This window comes from Palaemon carinicauda, chromosome 1, assembly GCF_036898095.1.
Source record: "Palaemon carinicauda isolate YSFRI2023 chromosome 1, ASM3689809v2, whole genome shotgun sequence".
In the NCBI taxonomy this organism is placed as follows: domain Eukaryota; kingdom Metazoa; phylum Arthropoda; class Malacostraca; order Decapoda; family Palaemonidae; genus Palaemon; species Palaemon carinicauda.
The window spans coordinates 232,494,340-232,506,918 of NC_090725.1; the positions used below are offsets into that span (position 1 = coordinate 232,494,340).

The 12,579-nt window shown below is 34.0% G+C and overlaps 2 protein-coding genes across 4 annotated transcripts in view; one reads left to right on the forward strand and one right to left on the reverse strand.

Annotated features, from left to right (window-relative positions):
- Fancd2 overlaps positions 1-12,579 on the forward strand; it is a 728,399-nt gene that overhangs the window by 442,308 nt on the left and 273,512 nt on the right. The window lies entirely within an intron of this gene.
- Positions 1,440-12,579, reverse strand: part of LOC137654331 (uncharacterized) — a 28,685-nt gene continuing 17,545 nt past the window's right edge. The window contains exons 2-7 of the mRNA XM_068387955.1: positions 10,291-10,638; positions 9,404-9,520; positions 9,002-9,170; positions 7,950-8,455; positions 7,372-7,503; positions 1,440-1,663 (exon numbers count right to left, since the gene is read on the reverse strand). Coding sequence (XP_068244056.1) covers positions 1,547-1,663; positions 7,372-7,503; positions 7,950-8,455; positions 9,002-9,170; positions 9,404-9,520; positions 10,291-10,422 — 1,173 coding nt within the window. The 5' untranslated portion in view covers positions 10,423-10,638 and the 3' untranslated portion in view covers positions 1,440-1,546. The remainder of the gene's footprint in view (positions 1,664-7,371; positions 7,504-7,949; positions 8,456-9,001; positions 9,171-9,403; positions 9,521-10,290; positions 10,639-12,579) is intronic.

The following is a 12,579-nucleotide window of genomic DNA, read 5'->3' on the forward strand; positions in this document are numbered from 1 at the left end:
CCATTTATTACTGTCATGCCAACTGCACTTATATCTTCTCTTATTCTATCCACAAATCTCCTCTTAGGCTTGCCTCTCCTCCTGCCTGACGACAACAATAATTCTATCTCCATAGAAGTTTGTACCATCATTGTACCTCATGCTGTGAACTGAAGGCATTTTAAGGGCCTTTGCAGTGTCCAATCAGCCTTTAACTGCCCACACATTTTAGCCCTCTACTTCACCTTCATTCCCCGCTGCCTTCTATCTTACTGTCCAACTTCTTAACTTTTACTTCTAGTAACTTAAGGTACCGAATGGCATCCAAGACTTCAGTTCGAGGGCTCATGGCACATATTTATCATAAACCTTACCAAATACGTCTATTCTTTCTTTGTCACCCACCTATCACTACAAGTTATTTATATTATAAGCCCAGCAAGGCATAGTTTTAGAATGAAAATACATCCTTACACTTCATTTTTTTCCACTCTTGGACCTTGTAGCTTACACTCACCATTATCACCATTACAGCTTTTCCTCATGCTTACCACATATTGTGTTCCCATACAATCCTTGAACTAATATATTCCTTGCATATCTTTATGGGGTGAAAACTTCTCTTCAAGTTCTTTCACAACTGTTTAGTGACTTGGATCAGAGCCTTTTTTGAATTGACATTGAAACTGTTACAGGCTGCTCTCCATTTTTAGAATTTATTTTTAGTTGCTGAACAATCAAAAGGCAAAGAAACTTAAGGCTTTTACTAAAAAAATTATAACTTTATATCTAAAACTATACCCCATTCACCGTTTAAAGATATTGTCAACTAAAGGTGGAATCACACCAGTCATTTTTTGCTTGAGGTTTTCGCCAACCTCCAGCCGATGATAGCGAGCAAAAGTGGTGTAGCGTCACACTACGATCTTGCATTTTGAGGAGCAAATGGGAAAAAGTTGAACGAAACCGATCAGCTGATATCATCTTGTTACCCAGAAATTTTCTAACTGTTGCAGTAATATGTATTATCGGTATATTACGTGAATTGAAAAATTCTACAACTACCATAGGATGAACAAAGCATATTTTTATCATATCTTGCGGCTTGTTGGACCCAAGATTGCCAAGCAAGATCACGTTCTATTTGCAGCCGACATCTTGTCTGTTTACATCTGGCGTCATGCTCGCGGTATCACGTGCTACTTCCCGTTCAGTTGGGAAGCCAGTTGTTGCTGATGTCTCGAGCAACAACCGCTCATGCTTTCCATTTTGGGCAGCAACTGGCAAAAAAAAAAGCCTAGTCTGATTCCAGCTTCAAAGTTGCTTTTTGAATGGTTGTCAGGGTGGCAATTTATATAGTTAGGTATGTACTCGGTTATAATCGCATTGCAGTTACGGCACTGTATTTGCATTTGTTGTTATAGGTACCTTGATTGATATAAAATGAAACCTGATGATCATTAGCATTAATTATCTTTCATTATTGCACTGTACAGTATATATCATGAAATACTGAATGAAGTATCAAATATTTTTTTCCTAAGATAGGTTTTAAGAATGGTCACTATCATAGCCTCTGAGCATTCCCATTTTTGGAGAAGTAAAGTGGTCTTGTCCTAGTCAGAGCCTTTTTGATTGTCCCAGTACCTTCTGTTACCAGTGTCTTTGTACTGAAATGGGTCACCTGCAAATAGAAGAAATTTTATTATCAGTTTAATCTCCTTGGTAAAGCCTTAAAACTTATCCATAGTAAATGGTACTTAATGGACTAATGAACCTAATACATTAGTAAGAAATTTGTGCAGATTGAGTTTACTGTAAGATTAATGCATTCACTTTTTCACAAAGAACACCATACTCGACTAAATTGTAATCGTTCACAAGAATGACCTATGCATATTTGATAAATATCTTTCTGGACCTATTTTTTTGTATTGGGAGAGTGAAATTCAACAATAACTGAGACCTTTCTAATTTTTGGTTATCTAAGTTTCAACCAGCAGCAAATTACAAGTCTTTTAAACAGACCATGAGAAAATCTTTTGGTATCTACAGCAATATTTATATTAATTGTTACTAAGCAGTGTAATGTTTTTTAATCCGCTCTTTGAGTTGAGAATTTTAACTTGGTCCACTGTTGTTATTTCTTAATAGCCAATTTGCTATCAGCCAAAGAAAACTGATAGGGAAAGAAGCCTGTTAAGAAAAAGTAACTGTGGAGTAAAGAATAAACTCTTAAAAAAATTAAGCAGAAAATATGTGACCTATATTAAGGTAAATAATGTTTGCAATTAACCTATGAACTATAAAATAAGAGATATGCCAACCTGCTCAGCAGGAAAGTATTTTTTCACAATTTTTTACATCTGAAATTCAATTAATAGGATATTAACCAATTACTTAATCTCTGAGGAAATGTCTTTCAGAAAACTCGGCAATTAGGTTTCACAATAAATTATATTTGTAGTCCTCAACCTCAACTTGAGCAAACAAATGTACTATTTATTAAAATGGAGGCATTTATAACTATAAATGTAAAACTCTGATGTAACCCCCCCTCCAAAAAAAAATCAAATATGATATAACTACAGTACTATTGTACATCTCAGAATGCTGATGAGTTAAGAGAATACTATTATTACTAGATCTACTGTAATACTTATAATTACTAGCTAAACTACAACCCTAGTTGGAAAAGCAGGATGCTATAAGGCCAAGGGCTCCAACAGGGAAAAGCAGCCCAGTTAGGAAAAGAAATATTGAAATGGATAAACTATCAAAAGTGATAAATAGTTAAAATAAAATTTTAAGAACAGTAATAACATTAAAACACATCTTTCATACATAACTATAAGAAGAGATCTATTTCAGCCTGTTCAACATAAAAACATTTTCTGCAAGTTTGAACTTTTAAAGTTCTACCAATTCAACTACCCAATTAGGAAGATCATTCCACAACTTGGTCATAGCTGGAATAAAATTTTTAGAATATAGTTTAGTATTGAGCCTCATGATGGAGAAGGCCTGACTATTAGAGTTAACTGCATACCTAGTATTACGAACGGGGTGGTACTGTCCGGGAAAACCTGAATGTAAAGGATGGTCAGAATTATGAAAAATTTCATGCATCATCTATAACGAACTAATTGAACGACAGTGCCAGAGATTAATATTTAGATCAGAAAAAAGAAAATTAATTGACTGTAAGTTCCTGTTCAACAAATTAAGATGAGAATCAGCAGCTGAAGACCAGAAAGGAGAACAATACTCGAAACAAGGTAGAATGAAAGAATTAAAACACTTCTTCAGAATAGATTGATCACCAAAATTCTTAAAAGACTTTATCACTAAGCCAATTTTTTTTTGCAATTGAAGAAGACACAGACCTAATGTGTTTCTCAAAGGTAAATTTGTTATTGTGAATCACACCTAAAATGTTAAGAGTTATATAGAATTAAAAAAACATTGTCAGTGCTAACATCTGGATGGTGAGCAACTGTCCTTGACCTACTTGCAATCGTACTTCGAGTTTGGTAGAATTCAACTTCGTGCTCCATAATTTGCACCGTGCACTAATTTTAGGTAGATCTTTATTAAGGGATTCAGCCACCGCAGATCTACATTCAGGAGATGGTATTAATGAAAAGAGAGTAGCATCATCTGCATATGCAACGAGCTTGTGTTCTAGGTCAAACCACGTGTATATAGTATGAAAAGTAATTGGCCAAGAACACCAGATATCACATACCTATACTCACTATGGTGCTCATCAACAACTCCTCTTTGCTACTTATTACCTAAAAATTCAATAATGATGCTAAGAAAAGACCCACCCACTCCCAACTGTTTAAGTTAGAAAACTAGGTCCTCCTGATTAACACGGTCAAAGGTATCACTAAAATCAAGGCCAATCATACGAACTTCCTGACCACAATCATGGGATTTCTATACAGCATTGGATATTGTAAGAAGGGTATCACATGCTCCAACACCTTTACGAAAGCCAAGTTGCAAACTAGGGAACAGATGATCGCCTTCTGCAAACCTGTTTAGACGTTTGGCCACAAGACGTTCAAAAACTTTAGATAATGTGGGAGTTATGCAAATTGGGCGGTAATCAAATTTACACAATAGAGTAACATTACCAATTCTCCAACAAGTTATAAAAACTCTGTTCTTTCTAACTTGCACAAAATAACAGATAACTTTGGAGCTAAGAAGTCTGCAGTCTTTACAAAAAATAAAGGAAAATACCATTTAGGTTTACACCTCCATAAGCATCAAGGTCCATCAAGTGAGCTTCAATCTCACAAAATCGGAAAGCTAAACTAGTTAGTTTAGCCTCAGGAAAACAGGAATAAGGAAGATCAAGTTTCTCATTACTCTGCTAGTCTCCTTACTGTCAAACACCTCAGTCAAAAGTGTTGCCTTTTCCTTTGAAGAGTGACAGAGCCGTCTGGTTTAAGTAAAGTATGAATTGCTGCGTCTACACCAAAGAGTGCAGATTTCAGGGTAGCCCACCTTCCTTTTCAGTTGAAGCATAAACCGAGCAAATACTCTAAGTTGAGTATAGTTATTCCAAGTTAAATCTAATCTGTTTCACCAAATAAGCATTTCTACAATCATCATTGAACCAGGGTTTGTCTTTCACTCAGTACCTTAGCACACAAGAAGGGATACACCTATAGATTATGTTGACCAATATTATGACTGTAAGGATTCAAAACTAGCAAGTGGCAGTTACAGTAAGAGTCATAGGTTACTAACAGTCAATTAATGTTTCAACAGTTCCCAATCAGGCAGTCAGGGCAGATCATGCTAATCTTATTTAAAAGTCTTGTGTCTAGCACTAAATTATAATACTGTATGGCTTACTACAGCAGTTTACTACACCTTCAAGATGTTATTTGTGTGAAACAATCACTTGAAACCTCCAAATTTCAATTTTTTTAACTACTGAAGGTATCCTCTGCATCTGCACTAAGCATAATAGTTTGATATGACTTTTTCCAAATCCATCTTTTAGCTCTACTAGCCCCAACACTAATACTGTACCTCTGGGGTGAATTCAAGACTTGCTAGTGGCCGAGCATACATTAGGCAATGTTGGGCCACTGCCAGCCAAATGATAATACAACCATTTCTCAGCCTAAGGAGGCTTATAGAAAACTGTGTGCCTGGCAGCATAGGGATTATGTCTCAAGCCACATTATTAAAGATAGTACAAGAAGGCTGCTCATGTTAAGAGATTTAGCAGCCAGTGGTCTACATTTTTGGTGATGGGATTGTTGCAAAGGGAATAGAATCAATTATGCATAAGAAACAAGCTAGTTTTCAAAACCAGACTGCATATACATATATAATAGTAAAAGTACAGTGCCAAGGAAATTACCTTCAGGAATACCAGATATTACATTCTTTTATACACAGTGGTGCCCATCAACAAATACTCATATCAGTCGAAGTGCAGTAAAAATGCAGGGATTATTTATCAACTTCTGTCTGTTTCATTTTGGAAACAAGGTCCTCATGATTAATATTGTCAAAAGAAACACTAAAAGTCAAAACCAATTGTACAAGCTTATGACCACAATTAAAGAAATTTTCCAGAATAGTGGATATTGTACAAAAAAACATTCACAAGCTCAGAGACCCTTGCAAAACTTCAAACTTCAAAGTAAGAAATACTTGTTACTTTCAACATATGCATTAATATAAAACAATCGACCTATTTTTTATATGAAGATAGAAACTCTTGAAGCATAAGCCAAAATGATATTAGAATGATCACAAGGCAAGGATCCTATTTATATACATTTAACCCAAATTTGGTTTTCTGTAATGTTCAAAAGCTAAAATTGCGAAATTATAATGTTAGTGCTTTTGCGAGTGGTGAAAAGTGTAATGTGATTCCAGAAATTTTTCACTAAGGATAATGATCCTGTACAGTACTAATAGATAGTGATAGATTAACATTATATATGTGTTACTAAATTATTTAGAAGGCATAAACAAGAAAGGGAAGTACAATCCGTTTCTTGGTTGAGAAAAAAATAGAACCACAAAAAATCTTTGCTGGGAGCCCAAGGGGGCCTCTTTGTAAATAATGCTTTAGGTTAGTGTTTTTGCAATATAACTCTCAGCATTACTAGTTTATGATGCTTCTTTTGTAGTAATTTAAACCTTTGAATCTCATATGATGTATTTTGCATCCAGTAACTTTCTCTTTTTAACATTTAATCATAGATTTGTTTCAAAATATGTAAAAGTATGTATTAATGTAAAGTTTGATTTATTCAGCTATGGAGTTAGAAAGTTTTTGAATTTTAGCGTTACAGTAATAGTTTTGTGGTACAACGAACTAAGTAAGACGTCACAAAGAAAAAAAGACTTGGACTTGAGTGATAAATTTATTTTGCAGGGATGGGATTGAAAGGGTTAGATGATATTGGTATCTTTTTGGAACATATCAGATTGGTTATTCTTCCTAAGTAAACATAAGTGCTGAATCATTCTCTCTCTCTCTCTCTCTCTCTCTCTCTCTCTCTCTCTCTCTCTCTCTCTCTCTCTCTCTCTCTCTCTCTCTCTCTCTCTTCTTTTCTTGGTTATACCCACATGCTGCCATTGCTTACTTCTCTGGGTAAACTGCTTTCAAGGTGAAAGATAAGATATCAGAAAATGTTCCCCTTATGACAGCGCCTTTAGAGAAGGGACCTTTGAAGTATTTTAAAATTAGCATGCTTTCATACTTTTCACTTCACTAAGGTTTTCCAATGGTATTGGTACAGGAAACGGGAGATTATCAATGATCTTATTTAGCGATATAATAAAAATGATTACTAGTCTACTACTGGATTAGACTTCAAAAGTAAAATATCCTTATTGGCTTATGTAAACTTTTTTTTTGCACAACTTCACTAAAGCTACAGTATTTTTAAAGTTTATTTGATGAAATATTTAAAGCTGCAGCTGTAACACTGTAATTGATATCTGTAAAGGTGCTGCAGCCACTTTTTGTTTGTAGGTATTCCCAATGGAATGGTTAGGAATTATTTGACTTTACCGAGAGGACATTGATGTTTGTGTTACAAAATTAGAAGTTACCTGCAGTTGAAATGAAACAGTCCCTGCATAATAATAATGATATAATCAACACAGTTTAGGAGACAGAAATGAACATTTTAGAATTTTTTTGGTGATCAACTGAAAAAAATATTATAAAAGATATGATCTAAAATAGGATTTTATTCGGTATTCTTGAAAATGCATTACAGTTGTATAGTTTGCTAGTAACAAGTAAACACTATGCAGATGTTGTAAAGTATATTCCTAAGTTCATGATTGTTTGGATGGTTGTAGAATTTCAAGATATTTAAACTATAGTAAACTTACTTTCATACATGTAGATAAAAATTGCCAAGCCTGTGTTTCCTCTGCTGGCTTCATAAGGAGCACTAATATATTATTACTGGGACATGAATGAATCAGGGAAGTTATATCAATCGACAGTCTTTTTCTCACAACCTGAAAATAATATTCTGGATATAAATATTGTAATTGTGAAATAATCTGTTGAAATCACCTCAACAATTGTAGCAAGCATGTGAAATTTTTTTCAATAACTTTAATCCTTTTTATTGTGTTATTTTCATGTAGGACTTAGATATGGTACACATCAAAGAGAACTGCATTATAAAGTAATCTAAGCTTTATAGTTTTCTACATAGCTAATGGTCTCACTAAAGAGATTAGTTCTATGACCATAGATAGGATAATAAGTACTGTAATTGCATGTTTTTATGTTCAGTTTTCTCTTGATGACCCTGCGTCACCATGAATTTATTTTTCTATCTTACGTTAAACCAGCAAGCAAGCTACATTTGAATCCTATCCTCCTTTCATCTTTAATACCTTACCGATTCCTTTGAGTGGAAGATTGGATAATAATGATAAGTGTATTGTGCAATCACCTTATGAAGGTCATCTGATGTATCTGAAGTGTATTCACTGTCGTCATCATTGTCATCATCAAGTAGAGTTGTTATCTCCTCGGACTGATCCATGTTGATGGAGAGGATAGTATTGGTATTTGGTTTCTCCCTGTTATCCTTCGCATTGTCACTCATTCTGTCCTTTTCTTGCAATTTTGTTGGATAGTTATCAATAGAGTGAGTCTTGCCATTCTGAGTGGCCTTTGAGAGTGTATGGCTTGTGGTGGTATATGTGTTTGTGTCTTTTACCGCTGTGCTTTTTATTATTCGACTAGGCTTTGGCAAAGTGTTTGCATTAAATACCTTATCTGAGATTCTAGCTCTGGAAAGTAGTCTTTCAGCCACTCTGGCAATTCCTTGAGTTGTATTTGAGAGAATAGTTTCATTCACTATCGCCATATTGTTTGTGTTATTGGATAATAAGGCTTCATTTAATCTTGTCCCTTCTTGGGAATTATTAAGGCTTCCATTTGTCAAGTTTTTCTCTGGAAACAAAAAAAAAATTAATTGGTAAACCAAAAATTGTTATTCATTATTTTAACCCATAAGATAATGATTTTATATTACTGATTGATACAGAAGGATGTAACTTACCAAACATTTGTTCACTAATGTTCTACTTTTGTTCATAAAAGGAATTCATTTGTAGAGAAAGACTATTATAAGACCTAAAATGTGTTTTGATATTTTTATATTAAAGTGAACAATCCCGAGTGTAATTGTTAATATTGAATAATTCTGTGTTGTATTCTGTTTATAAAGTTGGTGGCATAGTGCCTGAGTAAAGGAGTTCATTCTGCTTAAATTATTACTAAATCTCCCCTCTAGAGGAAGTACCCATATCAGTTTCTATAACCTTAAAAAAATTGCTGTATAAAAATTAAGGGTGTTAAGTCGACTGTAAGAAAGCATTTTAAGAGATCAATATAAAAAGAACCATAATTTATAGATATGAGTTCAAGTAATTTTTTGGCGGGATATTCTTATGTGAATGAAAATATCAAAAGCTTCATTAATAGGCCAGTATTTACCTTGATCTATATTTGAAGAAGGGAAATTGCTGTCAATGACTCGCTCGAGAAGAATGTTTGGTGGTACTGGAGCTTTGGCTTTTGATACTTTTTCAATACCATTAATAATCAAGTGACATTTATGAATCTCAGACCAGTCTTTTAGGTAGAATGCAAGATACGTTCCCATCTGCAAGAGAAGGAAGACATTAAACATTAATAGCGTTACTCTATACAATGACACGTGTGACTTCTGTCATCCTTTTCCAAGTTTTTTTCCCTTAAATTTATCTTTTTATCATATTTTCAATTTCATAAGGTCCCTGCACTCTAATTTGGAATTGTAAATTTTATCAACTTAAACTTTTCCATTGTCAGTGTGTGACTCGTGCATTTTCCCTTGTACAGTATTATATGTAATACCTGAATTGTGGTATGAATAGTTGGGGTATCACAAGGTGTATGGGCATGTGATGCATGGCCTCGTACTTTCACTATCCTCGGTGCTGGTAGGCGTACAGTTGTGTGGCAGGATACAACCTTTAAAGGGAAACCATTATTTTGGTGTGCAGGGAGAAGTGATTTCATATGAAGTTTGGAATAAAACCCTGTTCTTTGGTAAGATATGTATTTGACCATTCACAGATTTGAATAAAGAAATGAAAATTTAATGTGCATGTTAATTCTGGAAAGTAAAGGAACATGAAATCATCTGAATTTGAATGAGATTTACAAACTTGCAGAGAGAGAGAGAGAGAGAGAGAGAGAGAGAGAGAGAGAGAGAGAGAGAGAGAGAGAGAGAATGCCTGAAATGCCTGAGTTGACAAACTTTTTTTCATTCTTCTCTCCAGTAAAGTAGTTAAATACTTAGGAAAAATAGAAATACAACTATATTCAAGCATTCTACTCTATTTTAGAAAGTGCATTATGAGTCAGTCAGTGAGTGGTAAAGCTAACAAATTAGGTAGGGAGAGAAAAATAAATTCAGAAGTAATTCTTTCTGCTTTTCACTTTAAATCTCATTGTCTGTTTACAGTATTGAAAAATGGCATACTGTATTTCTAATTGTATTTTCCACCCTTTAGTGTACTTTTAATAGGTCATTTCACCTTTTGTCTTGGTATAGAATGTGTAAGACAGGGGAGTAAGTTTGTGATAGTCATGGAAGATGAAGTCACTCTTCAGCAAGTACCAAAATTTAATATTTTTTTCTACGGTTATCCAAGGATCAGTTACTCTAGTAGTTTTTAGTGAAGTTTTGTACACACAGTTTTTTTTTTTTTGATAACACAAAAATGTTGTGGCCTTACCTGTGGTCTGTGATGATTGTAATAACATCCTAAGGTACGTGAGAGGGCTTCAAATACACACAAAGATTTTAGATAAGGTGCGTTCAGGCATACTACTCGCATGCTTATTGGCATTACTTCTAAGTGCTCCATTATTGTTTATTGGTAATATTTTTGTCCAAAGGTAAATATAATGATCACTTCAGTATCGTTATATGCCAAGATGAGCACTGCTTCGAATATTTTACATTATAGATAATTTTTTAACTTAACGTTGAGCCCTGCAAGTAAATTTTCCATTTTTTGCATTACTGTGCTTAAGTTTCCTTTCTTTGTTTTATTGGTAATACTCATAGAAACAGGAGGAACCTGAAAAAAAGTCAAAAGTTATCTTCATTTTATGGGGTTGATACTTGCATGTGTATTCATAATACCTTTATTTCGCATTGTCACCTATGTGGTAATTGTGAAATATTTTTGAAAATATTCATTGAATACAGATTGCAAATATAAAAATATTTATTAAATGTGTATCATATATTATCAATCTGGAAAGAAAGGAGTATAAAATATTTATATCTAAAAAACAAATACATGTAAACTTAAAAATAAGTGTGTTACCAAGAGAAAAATAAGTTTTATTTTCTCAATGGGTTCTCTATATTGTTGAAATGAATAATACATTTGAGTGACTGGTCATGTTATGTAAATTTGAATCAAGAACTCATTGTTTGACTAAAACTACAGAAGGTTTTTGCATAAATTTTGTGGCAACTGCTGATGGTTTAGTATTGCATTGGAATGATCAAATAAACAGGGCTCTTGTTTATGTATATGAGTGGAGCATTCATTTCACAGGAAAGGTTTCCTCAGTTGTATTGGATGTTTTTTTAGACAAATTTGTGTTTTCAAATGAAAAAATTCATCCTTTGAGAAGTTACAGTTTTAATTAACATATTTTCATTGAGACGTGGGCCAAATAATATTACCTTTTTTCTGTGCCCTTTGCATCAAGAATTTTGTTGATTTTACAGACTTTGAAAATACATCTCATTGTTTTGTGGGTTTAGGATATGAAGTTTTCCTCATTTGTAATAATTTTACTGTTCGCAGGTTTCAAATCCATAGCAAGGTACCACTTTTTGTGTAACTGCATGGTACACTTTAGATGATTTTGATTTGTCACTTTAGCCCAAACTTCATTGCTTTCTGCATGGTAAGGTATGAAAAAAATGAAAATTATATATATTGTAAAGAAAGAATGAAAGAAAAATTCAATATATTGAATGTTATCGATAATTTAGAATAAAGATAGGGCATGTTGCAGTTCTAGTGCCTGTACGTGAGCGGCCATTGGTTTCAAATTTGCAACTTGGCTTTCACACAGGCTTCTGTATTTTTGATGTTCTTACGATTTCCAATGTTGTGCAGAAATGCCCCCTTTAAATTCTGGCCTTGTAGTTTGAACTTTGTTATCTGACTTTAAAATTTTCAACTTAGATTTCAAGGAATAGTGGTTATACTGTAGGTAGTAGGTTGGTCAAGGCACCTGTTGAGATACTACCATTAGAAAGTTATTGGGTCCTTTGACTGGCTAGAAAGCACTACAGCAGATCCCCCTCTGGTTATGGCTCAATTTTCTCTTGCCTACACATAACTGAATAATCTCCGCTATTCTTTACACATACAGTACTCCTCTTTCTTCATACTCCTTTTTAGCCATGGTAAGCTGCCTACTAGAAGGAGGACTCTCCAAAATCAAATCATTGCTCTCTAGTCTTGGTTGATGCCATAGCCTCTGTACCATGGTCTTCCACTATCTTGGGCTAGCATTCTCTTGCTTGCTTGTAAATTCAGGCACATTATATGTTTCCCTATTTCCTCTTCTCACTGGGCTATTTTCCTTGGCTTATAGCATCCAGCTTTTCAAACCAAGATTGTATCTTGGTTAGTAATAATAATGGAAATGCAATCTCTTGTAGTCATTATGGTATTTTTAGTCATATATATATATATATATATATACACATATATATATATACAGTGGAACCTCTACACACGAACGTATCTACATCCGAATTTTCCAACATCCGAAGTAAAATTCGAGAAAATTTTTGACTCTACACCCGAATTTTATTTCGATACACGAAGTAAACATTACGCCATTGAGCGTCGAGTGCTCAGTTCTCTATTCTTGTGTGTATCGTGTGGTTGTCCTCTGTTTGGTCTGTTATTAACAGTGCTTATTTTCTTCCTTTTCTCACATTTCCTTTTTGATTTTACCGATAATCATGGTGCCTAAGAAGCTAA